The following is a 26,990-nucleotide window of genomic DNA, read 5'->3' on the forward strand; positions in this document are numbered from 1 at the left end:
TGGTCGAGGATGGCTTCACTCATCTATCTAGGTGTCAGTGCTGGTGTTGGCTAGTGCCGGCTGACAGCTGGGCCACGTGTCTCTAGGGGGCCACACTGAACTGACCGACAGGATGAAGGATGGCAGGAAGGGTTCCCAGCAGCAAGTGAGGGTAAGTTCTCAATGCACAGGAGCTTTCCAGGCCTCTGCTCGCATCGCATTTGCTCTCTGTCCCACTGGCCAGTGAAAGTCTGTGGCCAAACCCAGAGTCGGGCAGTGGGAGCAGCAAAGTCACAATACAAGGAGGTGTGCAGACAGGGATAGAAGCAGTTCATGGCCATTTTGTGATTACACTCAGCTATTCTAGCCAAAAGGTACACAGGAAAACTAAAAGTTCCTTTCAAACCAGAACAGATCAATCCAGAGGAACCCAGATCAAAACTGAATTCAAGATATTTAAGCAAGTGTAGGGGTCGGGGTAGCAATTTAAACACATCCCCAGGAACCCAGTTATTAGAAATGCCTCAGTTCAGAGACAAGGAGTTCAGTTACTCAGGAGGCAGGAGTACAGGGCAGCTACCTGCTTTCAGGGATCACTTGTGGTGGTTTATTAAATCCTAATCTGTGTAGAAAGCAGATTCATTTGGGGGGGATTTGCATACGAGAATGACCATCTACAGGCAGTAAAGAGACGGCAATCCAGAAATTGTAAAGAGAAAGTTTATCAAAATATGATAGTGATTTCAGATTGGGACTCATGTAAAACAAGGCAGTCTGTCCTCTGCCTCAGAGTGGAGCGGTCCCTGAGATATCAACATGGCTCATGCCAGGCAGCCCTGGCCTGGTGATGGCGAGAATGGCCCGTCACTACGTGGAAATGATGCTGGATCCAAATTCCAAAAAGTCATGTCCTGATCTAGGAGTCCATATTATAACTTTTACCTGATTATTGTTTTTCTCTTAAAATACATTCAGTCTCAGATTCTTGAGACCTAACACGTGCCGAACATCAGGCATACAATGGAAACCAAAAACCAAGTGGTAAAGCAGCAGCTAACGAGGTTTTCTGAGGTCAAGCTACCTTTCTACTTTGAGATTTAAGTAAGTTTTAAGTTTCTCATTTTACCACTCTTAGAAAACAATTAGTCTTGCGTGACATCTTTTTAATTTTTTTTTAATTCTCCATGATCTCTTGGTATGGCATGAGTCGTGATAACTCCTCTCATCTCCTAATGTTGTAACTTTAAAAAATAAATCAACTGCACCAGTTTAAGTTAATTTTTACAATTTCAGAATCAAGATGTACAATTTCTACTCGTTTAAGATTAGTGTCTAATAAGTCTAACATAGAGTTTTCATGCAGAAGTAGTAAGATTTCAACCATGTATTTCCTACTATAAGATGTTTGGAAGGATGGGACTATGGGAAGTGAGGCAAACAGCAAGGGTTGGACAGATGGTAGGGAGAGAGTGTACAAAAGACACGCCAAGAAGTACTTTCCGAGACTCTAGAAAAGGCTCCCATGACTCACTTAAAACAATTACTGAGCTGGTGCCCGGCTCTGGGGTCAAGAGGTGTGCATGTGGCTTCCTTCTGCGGCCGTCATGGCTAGCAGAGATCACAAACCACTTCAATAATGAAGGCACTGTGAGTATACTGCATAGTCTCAGTCCCCATGGAGCTCACCACCTAGTGTGATGAATAAAGAACATAAACCAGTGGCATAAAAGGGGGCATGGTGGGCACAAACCATTTTGACCCATCAGTCAACTCAACCCAATCAGGAAGATGCACTGTTTATACTTCTTGACAAAAAGGATCAAGTTGGCTTTCCTTACACTTGTGCCTCAGACGTGGTCAGGGACATTCTAGTCTCGGTTCCTGAACGTACTAGGACCACAGCCAAACACCCAGTGCTGTTGACGTGAGCTAACAGTCTCTGTGTGCTGAGTGACACGGTTGACTTACTGAAAGCAGCAGCAGTAATTCTTTTTTGACTGAAAAAGCACTGAAACTCACAACTCTTCTACTGACCAAGGTATATGCAAAAATAAGGTTTGGCCTCAATGCTCTTAACCTGGTCTCTGTGTCCAGGAAAGGAGCATCTGAAAATCTTGCTAAGTAAGGGAAGCAGCTGGCTTTACTTAGGTGATAAGACCAAAAATGTAGTCTTCCCTCGGAGGGCAACATGACACCATTCAACCTGATTTTCCTGCTACTATTTGCTAGTAATAATTCCAGAAGAAAAAGGTAGTCAGTCACAAGATACTCTGAGATCTCTACTTCCTGCCAAAGAAGTACAACCAGTTCTGCATATTTAAGTGAACTCAGAGTCACGTGTAGATGGGCTACAAAAACAAAGCTACTGCTATTGACAAAAGGACCGTGTGTACACTTAAGTTTTAGATATGCAAGAATTCAGATGTGCTTTTCTTTCATAAGGCTGCTAATAGCAATAAATTATTTTGGTTTTTTTGATGCAAAACTCTTACAAACTGGCTTTTAAAAGTTCAATCTAATCAGGCACCAATAATATTAAATAGTAGCCATGTATATTAGTCTTTTCAAAAAATAAACTATAAAGTAAGCACAGTCTTGTTACACGACTACAACTTTAGGTTGCACGCTCGCGGATATCCTCCAAGGAGAATACCTGCCTGAATGACACCATGTGTGAGACGGTCAAAACTGTGTTCAGTGATGGTCATGTTGGGTGAAGAGGTCACGAATTAGGGCCCTTTCATCTTCCAGAACATTGTATTCGTTTGGAGCCTCCATCTTTGACCTCCCTCATTCTTGGCCTTTTTCTTTTGGTTCCTGTTTTTATTCTGCCCCCTGTGATTATTCCCAAAACTTAGCCCTCCCCCAAGCTTAGCACTCAGCCTATGTAAGTTCACCTACTCTGAGGCCTTTAACTATCACAGTTGTCACGGTTCATTTGAGTCCTGGCATCATTAGATCAATAGGTCGAAACACACTGCGGGACCTCCTGTTCCTAAAACGCAATGCCCACGCAGCTCCGGCTACCGCGTGCTGTGAGCCACCGCTGTCTGCCCGGGGACTACAGGGAGACCCAGACGTCCAGCCCCGTGGGACACAGCGAGGTAAGCTCACTCACTCACTCCGGCTGGAAGCCTCAGATGCCTGTTCAGCGACTCCACTCCCATCACACATCTTTACAACCCTAAGGGTCCTTTCCTCACCATCTGAGCTCCTTCCTCGGTCTTAATTTACGTCTCAGCCACTGCGGGTCTCTTTACCAGCTCCAAGGCACTGGAACAGCCACCAAAGGGAAGAATAAAATCACAAGTGTTTGAAGCCTTGAGAACATGATAACCAAGACCTCCTGAGAGCAAAAGAGCCGTGTCAAGTCCTCCCAGAAGGTGCCAGCTGACGTACCTGATGTTTTCCAAGGCATTTGTTACCTGCTGTTGTTCAATATCATAGAGTTTCACCCTGAAGCCTCCACTGGCAAACAACATAGCCCAGCTTCGCCCGATGAGTCCACTAAAGAGAAAGAAAGTAAGAAAGGCTTCCAGTTAACTTAATGGAACAGTTTTTCATTCCCAACCCAGAATGAAATTTTTAAAATTATACAGCACCCTGTTCTAAAATACTTAATAATAGTTACACATTTTGATAGCTGTATTCATTGAAAACGTTGTATCTCTGTGTAGGAGCCCCTGAATTCTCAACTCCAGTGTCGGCATTAATATTATGCCTGGCGCACTGCCAGATGTCAGGCAGTTACCATTAGTTCACACGCTGAAACGAACATTACAGTAGCGCAGGGCACCTGGGGTGGCTCAGTCGGTCAAGCATCCGACCGCGGCTCAGGTCATGATCTTGCTGTCCGTGAGTTCCGGCCCCGCGTCTGGTTCTGTGCTGACAGCTCGGAGCCCGGAGCCTGCTTCGGATTCTGTCTCCCTCTCTCTCTGCCCTTCCCCTGCTCATGCTCGCTCTCTCTCTCCCTCTCTCTCTCTCTCTCTCTCTCTCTTGCAAAGATAAATAAACATTAAAAAGAAATCACAGTAAAGTGGTAGGGTGTCGTGAGGCAAAAGGCTCCTATGTGAACCCCCATTTGACCACTGTTTTAGGCAAGTCACTTAATGTGAAGAACAGAGATGTTACTTATTTGAGGAAGATGGGGGAAAATACTAACTGCTACCACCACCAGCATTTGAGCATATATTAGGTGCCAGGTGACATCGAAACTGAGGGCTGGCCACTGGGGTTAGCAAGATGAATGGGGGTGGGGACAGTGACAAGAGCAGTTCTGACATACTGGTATGGAAGAAAGCCTGCCTGCGTTTAAGAGAAATGAGCCTCTAGATCTAACTACCAGTTCTAGAAATGGAGGGACAGGGGAACAAGTACATTAAAGGATGCCACATGGATACATGCAGCAAAATCCAGAATGTAGGAAATTTCACAGGACAAATGACTGTGTTCTTCAACAAGGAAACTGCAAGAAAATTAAAAAAAAAAAAAAAAGAGGGATGGAGAAACCTATAGATTGAAAGAAGGCTATATATCAACTATAAATATAACGTGTGGGCCTTACTTGGACCCTCAAACCAAGTATAAAAAAGTTTTTAGGTAATCAGGTAAATTTTGAACGCTGACTGGATATCTAAAGACATTATGTGATGATAGCAAGGAATTCTGTTAATGTTTTATACATGATGGTGGTATCACAGTTCTATATTTTTAAAATACAGTTGATCCTTGGGGGCGCCTGGGTGGCTCAGTCAGTTAAGCATCCGACTTCAGCTCAGGAGTTTGAGCCCCGTGTCGGGCTCTGTGCTGACAGCTCAGAGCCTGGAGCCTGCTTCAGATTCTGTGTCTCCCTCTCTCTCTGTCTGTCCCCTGCTCACGCTCTATCTCTCTCTGTCAAAAATAAACATTAAAAAAATAAATAAAATACAGGTGACCCCTGAACAAGGGTTTGAACTATGCGTGTCCACTTATATGCAGATTTTTTACAGTACAGTACTATAAATATATTTCTCTTCCTTATGATTTTCTTAACATCTCTTCTCTAGCTTACTTTATTGCAAGAACACAGTATTTAATATGTATCACATAAAAATATGTGTTAGTTGACTGTTCATATTATCAATAAGGCTTTTGCTTTGGGGGGAATCAAAGTTATACACGGATTTCCAACTGTGTGGGGAAGTCTGGCACCCTTGGTCCCTGCATTGTTCAAGGGTCAACTGCAGCCCTGATCCTTTAGGTATATATGCTGACAGATCCGTAGGTGAAAGGACACAATGTCTGGGATTTGTTTCAAATTAATCCACAGAAGGGATATAAATGAAACTAGATTAACCCTGTGTTAATAATTGTTGAAACTGGGGTAGAAGGGGTACACAAGTTTTCACTGTACTATTCTCCCAACTTTAATATGATTTGAAACTTTTCCATAATATAAAGAATATGGATGGGGACGAAGGAATTAGAGACGCAATAGACAATGTCATTGAGATTTAAGGGAAAATGTGGCAGTTACTGAAAGGAGAAATGCGGTCAAGTTGGGGATACTATTAGCCTGGAAGAAATACCACGTTTACATGCTGTAGAGTGGGATTTCCCGCAGACAACCCAGCACTGCGCTCTGAGGCCACCGTACCTATTGCCACCGCTTCGTCATCCTGACACTTGCTTAATGTTACTCAGGAAAAGGCAGCCCCAGTGATCAAGCAAGTGGAAAAGCCTTGGAACTGGGGGTGTCTGAACAGAGGCAGGTAATCACTTAGCACCAAATATCGGATAGGCAGCTGGACTACGCCCCATTTTTCTTCCAACCTTGAGATCTTCCAATGCCACTTAGAGTATCAAACGCAAGTTGCATCCCGTCCACAAAATGTCCTTACAATTTCTACTCTATACAATTTAAAAACAAATCAACAACACTCTCTGGGTTTCCTCTAAACGAGAAGCTCTTAAAAATGCGGTGCAAACGTCAGCAGCAACGTATTTCCCATTTTAGAGGGTCCCGAAGGGGCGTGTGGACAAAGCGGAGCATGAAGCGGTGGGGGCACTTCTCTGCGAGCACTTGCAGCCTCGCCAGGCGTGCCAAGAACGTACGGCCTGGCTGCTCCTCCCCGACCATTTCCGGAGTTCCTACGCAGTGAGCCACCACCTCAAGGGGAGGAAAATGCGTCCCTTGAAGACAAACAGCAGGCTTGCTTAAACAGTGGCTTCCCCAAGCTCCACGTTCCCACACTGGAACACGCTCACTGAATGTGCAGGCGCGCACCTGGGATGTGCACATCCACCCCCACGGCAAGGGGACAAATGCGTAAGCAGGAAGCTCATACCGCCTGCCCTGCTATGATTAAGAAAGCTCTCTGTCTCTGACCCGTGGGTCTCGTGTCCTCTGCCAGCGTTCAGGAAAGAGCAACACGCTGAATTACTAGCTTGCAAGTAGGCAGAACATGCAGTGGGACGCGCCGGTCTCAGACGTGGCCTTATTTCACCGCGGCGCCCACGTGAGCTGCTTTGCCGGAGCGGGGCTGGAAGAACAGTCGAAGCCAAGGATGGGCTCCGAGACGTTATCGTCCCTACTGGGTCTCCCCCCGCTCCCCCTCCTAATTCAGCTCATCTACAGGTCCGAGTCTGACTTCAGGGAGTGCCCCACACCGCCACAAAGCCCCCCGTCTGTGGGGCTTGGGCCCAAGCCATGGAAGGGAAGAGCGCGGCTTGCGTCCAACTGACCTGAAAATCCTGTTAATGCCACAGAAGTGCTATCAAAGCCCTCGCGCAACGCTCACTTGAGCTGAGCCCTTGAGACACACAAAGGGCGCCTGAGAGGGGCTCCTATCGTGTTACAAGGTATGTTATGCAAAGGCATTGGTTGAAAAACGCAGGCGAAACAACTAAAACGACCTCTGCTCAACTTCCGGAAAGGGCGCAGGATTATACAGTAGACTTTACTCCGTATTCTTCTGCAATATTAAAATCTTTTAGAACTAATGTAAAATTTACACATTATGTATATATAAAGTTTTACTAAGCCCTCAATGCTCTAGACCTGCACTAATACGGTCGACTCTAGCCACATGCTGCTATTTAAATTAACTGAACTTAAATAAATTTTAAAAATCAGGTCACATCTCAAGTATTCAACAGCCACCTGTGACAGGGGACACCGGCCTGGACAGCAAGAGCGGAAGTGGAACACTGCCCTCTTCGCAGAAAGTTCTATTGACAGAGCTGTCGCCCTAGACCATCCGCCACAAGCCAGAGTTTGAAGGAGCCCGTCCCTGCATAGACTTCTCTTCTTCGCAGACACACTCTGGCGCTCTGGCTCTCCAGAAAAGACTTCCTTCTCTTCCTTACAGACGCGTTCTCGCTCTCTCGCTCTCTCCAGAGCTGCAAGGCAGGAAGTTAAAAGGCCAAGTGACGTTCGTGCAGATGATGCCACGGGGCCAGCCACTGGCCCCCAACTCCTCGTCCCACTGCCAGTATCACAATGTTTGCGGTATGTGGTGATCCATTCAACCAGAGAGGAAGCCCTGCTTGCAGCCTCGGTCTAGAAGGGATCGTCCCGCGGCAGGGTTTACAGCGCGCGTCCACTCGGTGCCCGAATGACTGCTGCGCTCGCTGCGCGTACGACACGCTTCAGAGAAGTATCTTTCAGACCGGGAGCGCTCTTTCTTTGCCCTCTGCGGTTTGAGAAACTACCACAACCCTCCGGAGTGACTCGCCCGCCTCTGGCCGGGCGGACGCCCGCGGGGGTGGGAGCTCCACGGGGCCGCGTGGGCCGCAGAGCCCTCCCTCGGCTAAGGCCCCCGCGTCCTGCGCCCGCACGCGGGGAATTCGGCCGAGAGGAGAGGACGGGCGCGGACGCCAAGGAGCTCAGGCCTCGGCGAGGCTCGAAGGCCGGGCAAAGCGCCAGCGCAAGGACGAGGGCTGCCGGCTGGCTTCTGACCAAAGGCCCAAGTGCCGCGGCTGCTCTTAGGGAAAGACCTTCCGCGGGCGAGAACACAAGCCGCGTCTCACGAAGCGCCCCCGCCCGCACCACGCGACCCGCCTTTTCCAGACGGAGTCGGGAGTGCCTCTCGGACGAGCCGGCGCGGCAGGTGAGGCGCAAGGAAGGGCCGGAAGGAACCTTCTGGAGACGGGCTGTCTCGACTCCCCCAGGTCCCACCGCGGCCGCAACCCGCCCCGGCCACGCGAGGCGGGGAAAGCGGCGGGGGCCACGGGGGCCGCGCTGCCGGCGCAGAAGACACGCTGGGTTTCGAAGTCTGTGCCTCCCAGGAAAGAACGTAAACGCTTTCACCAGTAATACTTTGTACGAATTACTTGCTGAAACATCAGCACTTAGAAAAATACCTTAAATAAGACAGACTGAAATTCCTTTCACCTTTTTCTCAATGTAGCTACTGAAAAGTGGAATTCCATACGTGGCTTGCACTTGTGGCTCACAGTGGCTTCAACGATTACCTGGTATCACAATTCAGTCGTTTACCTTCGTAGCTGCTTGGTGTCTGGACACCCAGTTCCACCCCCAACTAGAAACCACCACAATCCTCGAGAGGTCACGTGCCCCAGAGGGCTGCTTCCTCTCCAAATGCACTCGGGGCTGGGGCAGCGTTCACTCCAGAGCAGTAAGCCGCTTTCAACCTTTCTATCAGAACCGTCCCTATGGGGCAGCTGGGTGGTGCCCAACGCTTGACTTCGGCCCAGGTCATGATCTCACAGTTCGAGAGTTCGAGCCCCACGTAGGGCCTGCGCTGACAGTACGGAGCCTGCTTGGCATTCTCTCTCTCTCTCTCTCTCTCTCTCTCTCAACTCTCTGTCCCTACCCTGCTTGTGCATGCTTTCCCTCAAAATAAAGGGAAAAAAAGACATTTTTACAATAATCTAAACCACCATGGTCCTCATGGACCTCATGGAGGTCCTCATGGTTGCCAAATAAATATTAACTGATCTTAATAACTTTGTTTATGACCCCCCCCAAAAAAACCCTCAACATAAGACAAATGTCCAAAAAGAAGCAATATTTATAACAAATAAATATACAAAAGTTCCTATAAACCCAGCAGTAAGAGATAAACACACCAAACACAAGAGGAGGGGAAAGCTATATAAAGTATGTGCACAAGCTAACTTGAAAACATTTTCTAGTACTTTACTCCCACAATAGAAAATAAAATATATACCAGAATGGCAGAAATTTAAAAAACCGACCGTGCTTAGTGCTGGTGAAGTTATGGGGAAATGGACAATCACAAACCACTGAGGGGGAAAAAAACTGGTGCAAAGCATCTGGAGGCACTCTCACAGCCTGTATCAAAATTGGGTGTTTCTAGTATTTGAGCTGCGAATTTTACTTCCAGAATTTATCTTAGGTTATGTTAATGTGGTCAACACACACACACACACACTCACTTAAAGTAGAATTTATATTAGCAAAAAAGTAGGGCACCTGGGTGGCTCAGTCAGTTGAGCATCTGACTTTGACTCAGGTCATGATCTCATGGTTCATGGGTTCCAGCCCCCTGTCAGGCTCAATGCTGACAGCTCAGAGCCTGGAGCCTGCTTCAGATTCTGTGTCTCCCTCTCTCTCTGCCCCTACCCCACTCACACTCTGTCTCTCTCTCTCTCTCTCAGAAATGAATAAACATTAAAAAAAGTTTATATTAGCAAAAAAGTAAACGTTAACTCTCTAATATTCAGCATTGGCTAAATAAAATATACAGATAAAGCAACTACAGGAAACTTTTAAACATCTGTTGAATAGAAAAGTGGTTATCAGTGTATCCTTTTTTCCGTAATTTCTACTTTTCTGTGTATTTGAGAATTTTCATAAAATTGGGGGAAAAATTATATTCCATACAGTAGATAGTAAGCCCACGCCAATTTCTCCTTATTATAATAGTTTCCTGGCCTGTATTGTCCATAGTCCTCCAGAGGAAGCACCAAGAGCAGGAAGTCTACTCCCGGGAGCCTGCTGGCACCCCTGCTCCTTCACGCACACTCGTTCATGATTGGACGTGACATGGACATCTGACCCGAAGCAGCCAATCAACTAGCCTACCAGCACCCTATGCTGTCAGTAGTATCACCTGCACAGAGGACTTAATCCGATCAGATTTCCTCTCCTGAAAATTGGACCTAAAATATGGAAACTGTAAGTAACAGGTCCTGGAGCTGAAAGATTATAACACTGGGGTTGGCAGCAGTGTGCAAGAAAAAGAAGCAGAGGAGACGGGGGACGTGAGCAGGTGCAGGTGGAGGGACTCTACACAGCAGGCTAACGTGGATGATCAGAGATCATGGATGGTAGAGATCAGACTGCACAGCCCAGAATGAGAGTTCTGCCAGCTTTCTAGTTCCCAGTACGACTTTACCTTGGACCCAAATACAATTAGCTTCCTGCCCTTACAGCCTGTGACATCCTATTAACTTTTTCTGAACTCCTAGACACCTGAGGACCATGCAATGGGTCCCTACCATTCTGTCTATTCTGATATGCTTAAAAGCTTCTCAACTCATAATTCTGAATTAGTCCTTCAAAAAAACTACCGCAGGTAGACATTTATTGTTACACCCATAGTCTCATCATAATACAGATTTTGTTCCCAATGACCAAGGGATTTGTGTCCCACATTAGGCACCCCAACCCTAAAGAACTATACCAGAGAAACAAGCCCCCCAAAGTGTTTGATCTTGACAATCAAGGGGCTTAATTCCAGAACCATAGGGCTATAGGTAACAAGAAATCCACTCTTGCAATCCCTACCAAAATAACACCAGTAGTCTTCATAGAACTAAACAAACAGTCCTAAAATTTGTATGGAACCAGAAAAGACCCCGAATAGCCAAAGCAATCCTGAAAAAGAAAACCAAAGCTGGACGCATCACAATCCCAGACTTCAAACTGTATTACAAAGCTGTAATCATCAAGACAGTATGGTACTGGCACAAAAACAGACACACAGATCAATGGAACAGAATAGAGAACCCAGAAATGAACCCACAAGCATATGGCCAACTAAACTTTGACAAAGCAGGAAAGAATAGTCAATGGAATGAAGACAGTCTCCTCAGCAAATGGTGAAAACTGGACAGCAACATGCAGAAGAATGAACTTGGACCACTTTCTTACACCATACATAAAAATAAACTCAAAATGGATAAAGACCTAAATGTAAGACAGGAAGCCATCAGAATCCTCGAGGAGAAAGCAGGCAAAAACCTCTTTGACCCTGGCCACAGCAACTTCTTACTTGACACATCTCCAGAGGCAAGGGAAACAAAAGCAAAAATGAACTATTGGGACATCATCAAGATAAAAAGCTTCTGCACAGTGAAGGAAACAATCAGCAAAACTAAAAGGCAACCGATGGAATGGGAGAAGATATCAGACAACATATCAGATAAAGGGTTAGTATCCAAAATCTATAAAAAACTTATCAAACTTGGGAATGGAAGCTGGTGCAGCCACTATGGAAAACAGTATGGACGTTCCTCAAAAAACTAAAAATAGAACTACCCTACAACCCAGCAATTGCACTACTAGGCATTTATCCACGGGATAAGGTGTGCTGTTTCGAAGGGACACAGGCACCCCCATGTTTATAACAGCACTATCAACAATAGCCAAAGTATGGAAAGAGCCCAAATGTCCATCGATGGATGAATGGATAAAGAAGATGTGAAATCAAAACCACACTGAGATACCACCTCACACGAGTCAGAATGGCTAAAATGAACAAATCAGGAGACTACAGATGCTGGCGAGGATGTGGAGAAACGGGAACCCTCTTGCACTGCTAGTGGGAATGCAAAGTGGTGCAGCCGCTCTGGAAAACAGTGTGGAGGCTCCTCAAAAAATTAAAAATAGATCTGCCCTATGACCCAGCAATAGCACTGCTAGGAATTTGCCCAAGGGATACAGGAGTGCTGATGCATAGGGGCACATGTACCCCAATGTTTATAGCAGCACTTTCAACAATAGCCAAATTATGGAAAGAACCTAAATGTCCATCAACTGATGAATGTATTAAGAAATTGTGGTTTATATACACAATGGAATACTACGTGGCAATGAGAAAGAATGAAATATGGCCTTTTGTAGCAATGTGGATGGAAGTGGAGAGTGTTATGCTAAGTGAAATAAATCATACAGAGAAAGACAGACACCATATGTTTTCATTCTTATGTGGATCCTGAGAAACTTAACAGAAGACCATGGGGGAGGGGAAGGAAAAAAAAGTTAGAGTGGGAGAGAGCCAAAGCATAAGAGACTCTTAAAAACTGAGAACAAACTGAGGGTTGATGGAGGGTGGGAGGGAGGGGAGGGTGGGTGATGGGTATTGAGGAGGGCACCTTTTGGGATGAGCACTGGGTGTTGTATGGAAACCAATTTGACAATAAATTTAATATTTAAAAAAAAAGATGTGGTATATAGACAATGGAGTATTAAAAGAATGAAGCAATCAACATGTTGGAGAAGTGAACACAGTACGCCAAAGATGGCCTATGGGGCAAAAACAGACTCTGGTCTCTAGCTTAGAGACCCCTCCTCCGGGTTCTTCTTCCTTTGTTTGCTGCCTGCGTGAAAACTCCCACAGATATGGAAGCTGACGACTATAGATTACCCTCCCCACTTGCATTCGGTGTTAAATAAAACTCCGATCCACCAAGATCTCCGAGTGACGCTTGGTTTTTCCGCTGGCATTCCAGCCTGGTTCCATAACAAACAGAACAATCAAAAAGAATGAAATCTTGCCATTTGCAACTATGTGGATGGAACCAGAGAATATTATGCTAAGCGAAATCAGTCAGAGAAAGACAAGTATCATATGACTTCACTCATGTGAGGAATTTAAGCTACAAAACAGATGAACATAAGGGAAGGGAAGCAAAAATAATATAAAAACAGGAAGGGGGACAAAACATAAGAGACTCTTAAATATAGAGAACAGAGGATTGCTGGAGGGCTTGTGGGAGGGGAGATGGGCTAAATGGGTAAGGGGCATTAAGGAATTTGCTCCTGAAATCATTGTTGCACTATATGCTAACTAACTTGGATGTAAATTTAAAAAATAAATAAATAATTTTTTTTTAAATCCACTCTTGGAGTGCCTGGGTGGCTCAGTCGGTTAAGCATCTGACTTCGGCTCAGATCATGATCTCACGGCTTGTGAGTTTGAGCCCTGTGTTGGGCTCTGTGCTGACAGCTCAGAGCCTGGAGCCTGCTTCAGATTCTGTGTCTCCTTCTCTCTCTCTGCCCCTACCCCACTTATGCTGTGTCTCTCTCTGTCTCTCAAAAATAAACAAACATTAAAAAAAATTTTTTTTAAATAATCCACTCTTAAAGGGCCCACAGACCCCGGGGCCTAGCGCAAAAGCAACAATTTGAAAGGCACCTAGCATATGCAAAGGAGACTCACTTGTTAATCTTTTCTTTTTTGAGCTTCTTTATTCATTTTGGGAGAGATGGGGAGTGTGAGCAGGGGAGAAGGGCAGAGAGAGAGAGAAGAGAGACAATACCAAGCAGGCTCCACACTACCAGCACAGAGCCCTAGGCAGGGCTCAATCCCATGAACCACAAGATCATGACCTGAGCCAAAATCAAGAGTTGGACACCCAACCAACTGAGCCCCGAGGTGTCCCTCACTTGTTAATCTTAAAGCATCTGAGGAGAGGCAGGAACTTGTTGGGACTCTCTCGGGAGATGGAAGCGCTTGTGGGTGCCATTTTTGTGTTCTCCTTCTGCCTTGTTGGTGCCAGCTTTAGGAAGAACCAGTTTTATACACCCCCCAGCCTACTATCTTAGGTGGGAGTGCCCCATCCCCACCTCTACAGAATACTGGCTTGGCCTGCCCTGCCACGGCCAACAGGCACCCACAGCCCACACAGGAGGCCTGCCTGGCTCTGGTGGCCAGAGGGGATTGTGTTTCTGGGCCCCACAGGTCCGAAACAATCAGACACTCTCTAGCAGGCCATCAACCCTGGGGCATTGCACAACAGAAGGCAGAAACACACTCCCAGTCTTCATGTGACAAGGACTGTTTTCGTGTTCTGAAGCTTCAGTCTAAAAGGCAGGCTTTAGGCTTGCCACATAATCAGAGGCCACAGCAGTGCCCCCTGGGAACATGGGCAGGGAGACACCATATTAGTGCTCTACCTTGACCCAGCCACTGTTTGCTGATACTGCCCAGAAAGGAGTTTACACACCTGTCTAAAGCCACGATTTCTGCAACTATTGCCCAGGGGACACCTCCAGATCACCTGGTCTGGAAGTCATCAGGGTTTACAATTATATATATAAGACTATATATTTTTATGCACCTTAGAAGCTGTTGCTTGAGGATCTGGCTTACAATCAGCCTAAAATGAGGCACTGTCGGAGATCCCTCCTTTTGAAACACTGACAGGTCTTGGCATACTCTCAACAACTGCAACCTATGGAGAACAAAGCAGGGTGCTTTCACAAAGTTCCAATAAACAACAAGCTAGAGCAAGGCTGAACTATAAGGTTCATCTCCAACACAAGGCCAACTTTTCAAGACTGGGAGAAGTAGCTGTTTCACAAAATACAAAGAAACAAATACACAAAATCAAGCAATATAAGAAGACAGAGAAATATGTTCCAAATGAAAGCATGTGACACCACCTCAGAAAATACCTTAATGAAATAAAGATAACTAATCTACCTGATAATGAGTTCAAAGTAGTGGTCATAAAGATGTACACTGAACTCAGGAGAATGGATGAACATAGTGAAAACTTCAACAAAGAGGCAGAAAACATAAAAAAGTTTCCAAAGAGAAGTCACAGAATTGAAGAACATAATAGATAAACTGAAAAATACCCTAGAGGGGTTCAACAGCAGACTAGATGAAGCAGAAGAAATGATCAGCAACCTGGAAGACAAGGCAGTGGAACTCTCCCGTTCAGGGCAACAAAAAGAAAAAATTTTAAAAAGCAAAGATAGCTGTTGATCTATGGAACAATATCAAGTGGAATAATATCCACATTATAGCAGTCCCAAAAGGAGAAAAGAGAGATCAATGGGTAGAAAACTTATCTGAAGAAATAATGGCTGAAAACTTCCTAGACTGGGTAAGGAAACAGACAGCCAGCTCCAAGAAGCAAAACATATTCCAAGTAACATAAACCCAAAGACAGGGGCACCCAGGGCTCAGTCGGCTCAGGTTACAATCTCACCACTCGTGAGTTCAGAGCCCCACATTGGGCTCTGTGCTGACAGCTCAGAGCTGGAGCCTACTTCAGATTCTGTGCTTCCCTCTCTCTCTGCCCCTCCCTTGGTCATACTCTGTCTCTCTCTCTCTCTCTCTCTCTCTCTCTCTCTCTCTCTCTCAAAAATAAATAAACATTAAAAAAAATGTATAAAAAAGATGAACCCAAAGACACCACACCAAGATACATTATAATTAAGATGTCAAAAATTAAAGACAGAGACTATTAAAAGCACAAGAAGAAAACAACTTGTTAGATACACAGGAAACCCCATAAGATTATGACCTTATTTTTCAGCACAACATTTGCAGGCCAGAAGGGAGTGGCAAGGTATATTCAAAATACTGAAAGGAAAAAAACAAAATTCCAACCAAGAATACTCTACCTGGCAAGGTTATGATTCAGAATTGAAGGAGAGGGGTGCCTGGATGGCTCAGTTGGTCAAGCATCCAACTCTTGATTTCAGCTCAAGTTATGATTTCACAGTTTGTGAGATCAAGCCCTGAGTTGATTCTCTCTCTCCCTCTCTCTCTTCCCCTTCCCGCTCAAATAAACGTGGAAGAAAGAAAGAAAGAAAGAAAGAAAGAAAGAAAGAAAGAAAGAAAGAACAGAATTTTCCAGATAAACAAAAACTAACCAAGTTCATCACCACTAAACCAGCCTTACAAGAAATGTTCAAGGGACTTCTTAAAGCTGAATAGAAAAGGGTCTAACAAGTAACAAGAAAACATATGAAAGTAAAGATCTCACTGGTAAATGCAAGTATATTGTAAACACAGTAGATTAACTGCTTATAAAACTAATATGAACAGTAAAACACAAAAGTGGTACAATTAACTTTTAATAATTATTAAGAAATAAATAAAATAAAAAGATGTAAAATATGACATCAAAACCAGAACGTGTGAGGGGGTAAAAACATACAGTTTCTAGAAAGAATTCAAATATAAGACTCTATAAACTTAAAGTATACTGTTATATAGAGAGTTGTTACATGAACCTCAAAGTAACCACAGGCAAAAATCTACACCAGACACACAAAGACAATGAGAAAGGAATCTAAACAAAACACTAAGGAAAATCACTCAACTACAAGGGAAGAGAGTAAGAGAAGAAGAAAAGAACAGAAAGGAAGTACAAAAACAGCCATAAAACAACTGACAAATGGCCATAAGCTCATACCTATCAATAATTACTTTAAATGTAAATGGACTAAATTCTCCAATCAAAAGAGTGGCTGAACAGATAAAAAAATAAGGTCTATATGCTGTCTACAACAGACTCACTTCAGATATGAGGACACACACAGACTGAAAGTGAAGAGATGAAAAAGAAAAGATATTCTATGCAAATGGAAACCAAAGCTGCATAGCTATACTTGTATCAGACAAAAGAGACTTCAAAGTGTACAGGAATAAATTTAACCAAGGGGGTAAAAGACCTACCTGTACACTTTAAGACATAAAACTTTAACACATTGATGAAAGAAATTAAAGGTATAAATGAATGTAAACATATTCCATGCTCATGGATTGAAAGAATTAACATTGTTAAAATATCCATACTGGGGTGCCTGGGCGGCTCAGTCGGTTAAGCATCTGACTTCACTCAGGTCATGATCTCACAGCTTATTGGTTCGAGCCCCACGTCGAGCTCTGTGCTGACAGCTCAAAGCCTAGAGCCTGCTTCAGATTCTATGTCTCCCTCTCTCTCTCTGCCCCTACCCCACTCATGCTCTGTCTCTCTCAAAAATAAACACAAATAAATAAATACACACATACATATATAAATAAATAAATAAATGTCCATACTACCCAAATGCAATCCTATCGAAATCCTAATGGCATTTTTCACAGAACTATAACAAATAATTCAAAATAAGTCAAAAAAAGCTCAAAGGATCTTGAGAAAGAAGAACAAAGCTGAAGGTATCATGCTCCCTGGTTTCAACCTATACTACAAAAGTATAGTAATTGAAACGCTACGGTATTAGTGTAAAAATGGACAAACAGACCAGCAGAACAGAATAGAGTCCATAAATAAACCTACACATATCTGGTCAGTTAATTTTGACAAAAGAAACAAGAATATACAATTGGTAAAGGATAGCCTCTTCAACAGACAGTACTGGGAAAAACGGACAGTCATGCAAAAGAATGAAAATGGACCACTATCTTATACATGCACAAAAAATATCTCAAAAGTCAAAATGAATTAAAGACTTGAACTTAAGACCTGAAACTATAAAACTCCTAGAAGAAAACATAGGTGGTAAGCTCCCTGACACATGTCTTAGCAATAATTTTTTGATCTGGCACCAAAGGCAAGGGAAACAAAAGCAAAAATAAACAAATGGAGGGGCGCCTGCATGGCTCAGTCAGTTTAGTGTCTGACTTCAGCTCAGGTCATGATCCCACCCTTGGTGAGTTGAGCCCCTTAGGGAGCCCCACACCCAGCTCTGAGTCCGGCTCTGGGCTGACGCCTCGGAGCCTGGAGCCTGCTTCAGATTCTGTGTCTCCCTCTCTCTCTGCCCCTCCCCTGCTTGCACTCTGTCCTGCTCTCTCAAAAATAAATTAACATTAAAAAAAAAAAAAGAAGAAGACATTGAAAAGAGTAAGAGTGGGGGCGCCTGGGTGGCTCAGTTAGTTAAGCCTCTGACTTCAGCTCAAGTCATGATCTCTCGGTTGGTGAGTTTAACGCCCCCATCAGGCTCTGTGCTGACAGCTCAGGGCCTGGAGCCTGCTCCGATTCTGTGTCTCCCTCTCTCTCTGCCCCTCCCCTGCTCGCGCTCTGTCCTGCTCTCTCAAAAATAAACATTAAAAAAAAAAAAAAAAAGAAGAGATTGAAAAGAGTAAGGGGGGGGGGGCGCCTGGGTGGCTCAGTCAGTTAAATGTCTGACTTCAGCTCAGGTCATGATCTCACAGTTCGTGGGTTCGAGCCCCACATCCAGCTCTGTGCTGACAGCTTAGAGCCTGGAGCCTGTTTCGGATTCTGTGTCTCCCTCTCTCTGCTCCTCCCTTGCTCATGCTCTGTCTCTCTCTCTCCTTCAAAAATAAATAAAAACATTAAAAAAATTTTTTTAAATAAACAAATAGGACCACATAAAACTAAAAAGCATCTGCATAGCAAAGGAAACCATCAAGAAAATGAAAAGGTGAATGCGAGAAGATCTTTGCAAATGTCATATCCAATAAGGGGTTAATATCCAAAACATATAAGGAACTACAACTCAATAACAAAAAACAACCCAGAGGATCTAAATATATTTTTTTCCCAAAGAAAACAAACAAATGGCCAACAGACATGTGAGAAGAAGTTCAATATCACAATCAGGGAAATGCAAATTAAAACCACAATGAGGTAACACCTCAAACCTGTCAGAATGGCTAAACTCAAAAACTCAGGAAACATCAAGTGTTGGCGAGGGTGTGAAGGGAACCTGTGTGCACTGCTAATGAGACTGTAAACTGGTACAGCCATTATGGAAAACTGTATTGAGACTACTCAAAAAATTAAAAATAGAAATACCATACAATCCAGCAGTTTCATTTTTGGTTATTTACCAGAGAATACAAAAACACTAATTTGAAAGGATATATGCACCTCTACGTTCATTGAAGCACTACTTACAACAGCCAAGATATGAAAACAACCTAAGTGTTCACCTATGAATGAATGGATAGACATGATGTATAAACACACACACACACACACACACACACACACACACACACACAGACGATGGAATACTACTCAGCTTTAAAAAGGAATATCTTATGGGGCGTCTGGGTGGCTCAGTCAGTTAAGCATCCAACTTTGGCTCAGGTCATGATCTCGCGGTTTGTGGGTTCGAGCCCCACATCAGGCTCTGTGCTGACAGCTCAGAGCCTGGAGCCTGCCTCAGATTCTGTGTCTCCCTCTCCCTCTGCCTCTCCCCCGCTCGCACTCTGTCTCCCTCTCAAAAATAAATAAACATTTTTTTAAAAAAAAGGAATATCTTGTCATTTGTGACAACATGGATGGATCTTGAAGGTATCATAGTAAGTGAAAGAAGTCAGACAAAGACAAATACGCACTGTTATGTAGAATCTGAAAAACAAACTAAACTCAACTGATCCAAACTCATAGATACAGAGAATGGACTGGTGGTTACCAGAGGGGAAGGGGTTCCAATGGGAAAAATTGGGGAAGGGGTTCAATTGTATGGTGATGCATGATAACTAGATTCGTGGTGGTGATCACTCTGTAGTGTATACAGATATCAAATTATAATGTTGTACACCTGAATTCCATATAAGGTTATATACCAATTTTACTTCAATTAAAAAAAAAAAAAACAGGAAAAAAAAAACCCAACATCTTAGCATCCTAGCAAGCCCTTCAGGCTTTTTTTCAGTTAAAAAAAAAAAAATGCAATCTCTGTTATAAAAGTTCAAACATCTGTCTACTGGGACCAGGCATGATGGATATACAGCTGGCGATGATACAATTTCCACCCAAAGGGGAAGCAGAACTTTTCCTGAAGCAGATGGGCCCCTGCGCTCAGTCTTAAAGAACTGTGCTCAGTGAAGAGGCACAGGAGGCACCAGGGACATGACGATGTTGGCCTTCTCCCCCAGATTGGTTCCTATTTGAACAAGCTCAGGGCCTAACATGTGGGTAAACACAATGCAGTATGTACATGGACACAGAATTCACATTTCAGTTATTTAGAAACACCGTATTATGTAGAGATAAGTTCCTCTGCAGGCTTCTAGGGCTAACAGATACAAAAGCTGGAGAACACCAGTCAAATGTGTTCAGGACTCCCACTTTTACTCCATTTTTTAAAGCTGCCATTACCATATTTCCCTTCTGTATGTTCCCACAGCCCTAGATACAAGAGGCTTTTTTTTTTTTCTCTTTCTTAATTCTTCAAAAGCACACTCCTGTTGGGTCAAGCCCACCATTCTGAAGGGACCCGCCCCGGATGCTTGCAGGAAAAAGCCGTGAGGACGAGTGGCCTTTAGGGAAAGAAAAAAAAAAAAAAAAAAGAACGGGAAAGAATTAAATAGGGACTATATTTCTAGCAGCGACTTTCAACGAGTCTGGTACTTACTAGGAAAAGATGGAAAAACAATGGTCCAACATGTCCCGGAGATTGAAATACGGATACTTTTGTCTGTCGAAATCCAAGAATGAAACTCAAGCAGGTTTTAGCAAATTCACTTACATTCCCAGCCCCATTTGGTAAATAAATGGATGTTCCTTGGAATCACCCAGGGGGCTGGGAAAGAGAGGAAAAGAGGAGGGGGCCAGGAAGGGGGAGGAAGGGAGAGGAGCGGTGAGGAGGGGAGAGAGGGAGGGAACAGAGAGGAATGAAGGGGAGGGGAGCAGCACTACTCTAGAAGCAGAGATGGGTGTGTTTTGAGGTGCTGATGGTGTAGGGACAGACAGGAAGGGCTTCCTACCCTGTGCTAATTCCTGTGGTCATTAAAGTTTGCCAACTCTATTTAATTCCTTGTCAAACTCCCTCAAGGAAAGCAGAAATAACCGGACTCGCCAATCCCTGCTCCTTCTTGAGAGACTGTGCTCCCTCACCCAAGAACCAGAGCCAGGTCGGAGCACCATCAATTCCAAGCTTCACTTAACATTTATTAGGCGCCAGCAGAACCCCACTCCAAAGCATGCTGTGAGACACAAAACTCTTGCCCTTGACCCTGGACAACTGAAACGCAAAGCAAGCATGGTCACTGTTATCCAGTACAGGGGACACTTTGAAAATATATTTTTATATTCCCTCACGGGGCAGCCACACATTCGCGTGTCTGTAAAGGCCAAAGGCTCAGTGAATTCCACAGCTGTGAGCAAAAGGAAGCTGGCAAAAAGCATCCTGATTCCTTCTTTCAATTGGTTCTAAAGGGGAAAACCCTGACACTGGAATTGTCGCTGAGGGGAGGGTCAGGTATGCCAATACCTCGGCGGCAAAAACAGACACAAAGTCACCCCTAAAAAGGTGCTTCTAGTTATAAACAGCAAGTATTACCATGCCTACAGATTGTTATGATACCCTATCAAAGCAAAGGTACACATAAATGCTTTTTTTTTTTTTTAATGAAAATAGCAGGAGTTTTAAAAGAGCGGCTGGGGGGCACAAACAAAAATGTGCATAGAATTTAGGCTGTTAAACTGACACACCCTAGAAAAGTCTTTGGCCTCCAGGCGCTTTCCCCACGAATCAGCAATCAGGAATGAATTCCCCGTGTATTCGCCAAACACCTGCTGCCGCCCAGAGACAACCCTGGGGACAAAAACATGCACATTCCTACGCCCTGCAGGCAGCCCTGTCCACAGGTGTGCTAATGAACCTCTTTGCTGGGACAGTCCCATGTCAGTCACTTAACTGCGACCAGGGGCAAACTGCTTAACGTCCATTTTCTCATCCGTAAAATGGGAACAGTTAAGAAAACAGTCCTGCAGAATCTTTCCCAGACTTCCATTTCGTCCATATCTAACGCCCAGCACGTCTATTTGTATTAGCTAGGAGGCCTGGCATCAACTAATCCCACAAACCGCATTTCCACCGCAGCCTGCGCCGTCAGCTTCCCGAACCTTGCTTGCACATCAGCCCGAAGTGAAACAAAATAGCACTCTACAGGGCGCCTCGACCTGCAAAGCCACGCCGCTACCGGGCGACTCTCCCCGCCCGGCCGCTTGCGTGGAGGGCTGCAAGGACGCACTGAGCCCTCGAGGGCTGGAGGCCGGCGTTCCACCACGCCGCTTCCAGCTCTGGAAGGTGACGGCGACCTGGGCGCCCAAGCCGCGGCGACGACGCGCGGGCCCCATGCTCGGGCGCACCGCGGGGTCCGGGTCTCCCCCAGCGCCGTGGCAAGTGGGCGGCGGGTCGGGGCCGTTTACCTGCCAACGATCACCACCACGCCTGCCGCTGGGGACGCCATGGCCCGACGCCCGGGTGGCCCGGGAGCCGCACCGCAAGTGCGAAGTGCAGTGGGCTACGGGGCTCCCGGACGCCGCGCGCGGCGCCAGATCCCCGCGCCGGGCGGGGCGTGACCCGCGCCCATTGGCTGGGCGCTCGAGTCGGGGGCGGGCGTGCGGGTCCCGATAGGCTGCGGGAGGGCCGGGAGGCGGGCCCGCCGCCTCGGCCCCCATTGGGTGCGCGTGGCAGGCGGAACCTCCACCCGGACACCCAGGCGCCCACCCCGTGCTAAGGGGCGCGGGCGGGGCAGGTCCGCAGGAGGACCGGCCGGAGGGCAACGCCGGAGGGAAAGCGCGAAGACCCGACCCTGTGGACTGCAGTAATTCATTTTCTCATACTTTAGTTTCCAAATGCGCACCCCAAAATCAGTGTACGTAGAAGGGGACACTTCCGTGCTGGCGCAAGGCTTGACCGCTAAAGGACCCCAAAGAAACTGCTAGAATTTCTTGTCTGAAAATATCATCACCTCTTCAATACATACCAGCTCAGGCGTTTATAATGAGACTGCTTATTGCTGAGTTTACACTCGTGATTCGTTTCTAGAAAGATCCTCGCTGCCTTTCTCCACAGATGGGAATTGAGACCCAGGAGCCTCGGGAAAGCGGAAACGGAAAGCTCCAAATGTATTAATAATCTGTGAACCTGGAAGCCGTGTTTAATTCCACTGCACTGTGCTAAGGGGACTGTCAGGAGTGGGGCCGGGTTGAACTGTATTTCCTCCTTCAAGAGGCAGAGTCTGTTTGTGTATGACAGGAAGGAAATGTCACAGTGCCTGACACCCGGCTCTTTTCAGATCCCAGGGACGAGCAGACCAAGAGGATGGATCATCATACGTGGCCAGACAGTTCGTGTCCACACAGCGCAAGCTGAAGGGGGAATACCAGCCATCCAGTTCAAGATGATTAGAAAGCGGAAAACGTGTGCAACGCGGAGGACAAACGGAGCTCCTCCTTCGTTTTCCCCACTCAGAGCGCGGAAGGAGGAATGTCACAGGGAGAAGTAGGCTTTAAAGGATAATTTCACAAACCGTCAATGAACATTTGAAACAGGTGCGCAACTCAAGAGACGGTAAATGAAAAGTTAACACAAGAAAGATAACTCGCCTTTTACGGATCAATTGTCTAAAATTACAAAGATTGATAAAATATCCATGTTGGCAGTGACGTGTTTCCGACATAGAACTCTTTAATACACAACTGAAGGCAGGCTGATACGGACACAGCCTTTCTGGATAGAAATGCTGCCGGGACAGCAGCCAGCCATGAGCCCTGAGCATTGCTGCACGTCCTTACTGACCAGAATAGACTGTAAGACGTCTCCATCTCCTGATGCTAAGTGCTTTCTGCAGCTGCGCACACAGGCAGCTAGTAGGCCAAGGCTCCCGCGGAGTGAGTACCCGTAACTGCTCGTCTCTGGGCTGGAAGGGGACTGGCTTGTGTGCTGCTTACCACAGTGTTGGCCCTGTGCTGAAAAAGTGCTGGTCCCTCGGCCCTTTGCAGATGCTGGGGTCATCTGGCCCGCCCTGTAACCCTGCCGGAAATGGGGCTCCAAGAACTGGTGCTACCATGCTGACACTCTGGCTACTGCTTTTGCTGTGGGTAGTAAGGTCTTGCATCTCTCATCCGTGAGTCTTGTGTCTCGGGCAGCTTCCACAAAAGTGCGGCAAGCTGACTTGTTAGTTTGCAATATGGCGACAATCTCAGACCCCTCCCAGTTCTAGACGCGCCAAAATTTAAAAGGTATGTACTTTGGCTTAGCAAATTCCAGTCTAGATGTATGTTACACAGAAATACAAGTGAAGGGGTGCCTGGGTGGCTCGGTTGGTTAAGGGTACGACTCTCGGTTTCGGCTCAGGTCATAGTCTCACGGTTCGTGGTTTTGAGCCCCGAGTCAGCCTCTGTGCTGACGGCGTGGAACCTGGAGCCTGCTTTGGATTCTGTGTCTCTCTCTCTGCCTCTCTCTCTCAAAAATAAATAAACATGAAAAAAAAAAATCTCTTTAATAAAAAAAAAATACCAGTAGACACAAAGACAAAATTATTTATTTCAGCATAGAAATAGAATTTAAAAATATGGAAATATTATAATCTTAAAATAATGTTAAAATAGATATTAAAAACATGATGACTATCAAAGAGACAGTTTTAAAGATTATGGTACAGAGGGCTTCTACTTCTGGCTGAGACGGAGTAACAGAAACCAGACTTAAGCTCCTGCCTTAAACAGAAGGAAACCCACACACACACCACTGCTGCCAAAATCCAGGGAGAATGTTCTAAGACATTAGACAAGAGGGAGTCTTGGTTTGTGATCCCAGAGTCCATAAATGTACACAGTCTGCTGACTTTCAATAAAGGTACAAAGGCAATTCGATGGCAAAGGATAGTCTTTTCGACACATGGAGCTGGAACAGGTGGATAAGGTAGTGATAATAATAGCCCCTCACCATATACACAACAACTAACTCCAAATACATCACAACCCTACATGCAAAACCTAAAACTACAAAACATCTAAAAGGAAACATAGGAGAGAACGTGGTGACCTTGAGTTAGACAGAGATTTCTTGGATATGCCACAAAAAGTGTTAACAGGCGAAAGAAAAAGTTGATAAGTTAGACTTCATCAAAATTAAGAGTTTCTGCTTTTTCCAAACAGTATCAAGAGAATGAAGACAAGCCACAAACTGGGGGGAAATATTTTCAAATTAGGCATCTGTTACAGGCCTCACGTAAAAAATATATAAAGAGTTCTCCAACTCAATAATCATTTTTTTAAGTTTAAAAAGAGACAAAACTCAAACCAATTCAAAAACCATAAGGCAAAAGACTTATGAATAGACATCTCTCCGAAGTAGATATACAAATGGCCAAAAAGTACATGAAAAGATGCTTGATATCAATAATCACAAAACCACAATGAGATACCACGTCACACCCAATCAGGATGACTATTGAAAGAGAGAGAGAGAGGAAGGAAGGAAGGAAGGAAGGAAGGAAGGAAGGAAGGAAGGAAGGAAGGAAGGAAGGAAAGAAAAGAAAAGAAAAGAAAAGAAAAGAAAAGAAAAGAAAAGAAAAGAAAAGAAAAGAAAAGAAAAGAAAAGAAAAGAAAAGAAAAAAGAAAGGGGGGTGCCTGGGTGGCTCAGTAGGTTAAGTCAAACTTCAGCTCAGGTCACGATCTCATGGTGCATGAGTTCAAGCTCTGCATCAGGCTCTCTGCTATCAGCACAGAGCCTGCTTCAGATCCTCTGTCCCCCCCACTCGCTCTATGCCCCTCCCCCACTCCTCTCTCTCCCTCTCTCTCTCTCTCTCTCAAAATAAACTTAAAAAAAAAATAACAAGTGTTGGTGGGGATGTGGAGAAATTAGAATCCATGTGCATTGCTGGTGGGAATGTAAACTGGTGCAACCACTGAAGAAAACAGTATGGCACTTCCTCAAAAATTAAAAAACAGAATTTCATATGATCCAGAAATCCTACTTCTAGGTATATACACAGAAGAATTGAAAGTAGGTATTAAACAGATATCTGTATGGCTATGGCTCACAGCATAATTATTCACAATAGCCAAAGTGTGGAAGCAATCTAAGTGCCCATCGATAGATGAATAGGTGAGCAAAATATAGCATATATGTGCAATGGAATATTATTCAGCCTTAAAAAGGAAGGAAATTCTGAGGCACACTACAACATGGATGAACTTTGAAGATTTTATGCTAAGAGAACTAAGTCACAAAGAAGAAATATTTTATGATTCCACGTATATGAGGTAACTAGAGTTGTCAAATTCATAGAGACAAAATAAAATTTTGGTTTCCGGGAGCTTCCTGGAGGGGGGAAGTGAGGAGCTATTGTTTAATGGGGATGATTTCAGTTTGAGAAGATGAAAAAGTTCTGGAGATGGATGGAGGTGATGGTTGTACAACAATGGGAATATAGTTGATGTTACAGAACTGGACACTTTAAAATGGTATGATACATTTTATGTTATGTATATTTTAGCACAATGTATTTTTTTAAGTTTTTAAACTTTTTTGTTGTTTGATGGAATAGTTTCAATTGTGCAAAATGAAGAGTTCTGGAGAGTGGATGCACAACAACATAAATGTACTTAACACTACTGAATATGCACTTTATTTTTTTTAATGTTAATTTTTGAGAGAGCACAATGTGGGGGAGGGGCAGAAAGAGGGGGACAGAGGATCCAAAGCACGCTCTCTGCTGACAGCAGGGAGCCTGATGTGAGGCTCAAACTCACAAACCGTGAGATCGTGACCTGAGCCAAAGTCACTCAACCAACCGAGCCACCCAGGTGTCCTTGAATGTACACTTTAAAAATGGTTAAAGTGAGGGGTGCCTGGGTGGCTCAGTCGGTTAAGCATCCTACTTTAGCTCAGGTCATGATCTCTCAGTCTGTGAGTTCGAGCCCCACGTCGGACTCTGTGCTGACAGCTCGGAGCCTGGAGCCCGTTTCAGATTCTGTGTCTCCCTCTCTCTGACCCTCCCCCGTTCATGCTCTATCTCTCTCTGTCTCAAAAATAAATAAGTGTTAAAAAAAATTTTTTTTTTAATTTTTTTTAACGGTTTAAGTGAGGGGCTCCTGGATGGCTCAGTCGGTTAAGCATCTGACCTCGGCTCAGGTCATGATCTCACAACTCCTGGGTTCGAGCCCCAAGCCCGTCTCTGTGCTGACAGCTCAGAGCCTGAAGCTGCTTTAGATTCTGTGTCTTCCTCTCTCTCTGTCCCTTCCTTATTTGCACTTCTCTCTCTCTCTCAAAAATAAACATTTTTAAAAAATAGTTAAAGTGATAA

At 44.9% G+C, this 26,990-nt stretch overlaps 1 protein-coding gene across 1 annotated transcript in view; it reads right to left on the bottom strand.

Moving 5' to 3' along the window:
- CRYL1 (crystallin lambda 1) overlaps positions 1 to 22,257 on the bottom strand; it is a 127,342-nt gene extending 105,085 nt beyond the window's left edge. Inside the window, exons 1-2 of the mRNA XM_003980288.5 lie at positions 22,102 to 22,257; positions 3,379 to 3,486 (exon numbers count right to left, since the gene is read on the bottom strand). Of these exons, the coding sequence (XP_003980337.3) occupies positions 3,379 to 3,486; positions 22,102 to 22,142 (149 nt within the window). The 5' untranslated portion in view covers positions 22,143 to 22,257. The remainder of the gene's footprint in view (positions 1 to 3,378; positions 3,487 to 22,101) is intronic.
- Positions 22,258 to 26,990: the final 4,733 nt, after the last annotated feature.

Source organism: Felis catus, chromosome A1 (assembly GCF_018350175.1).
Source record: "Felis catus isolate Fca126 chromosome A1, F.catus_Fca126_mat1.0, whole genome shotgun sequence".
Classification (NCBI taxonomy): domain Eukaryota; kingdom Metazoa; phylum Chordata; class Mammalia; order Carnivora; family Felidae; genus Felis; species Felis catus.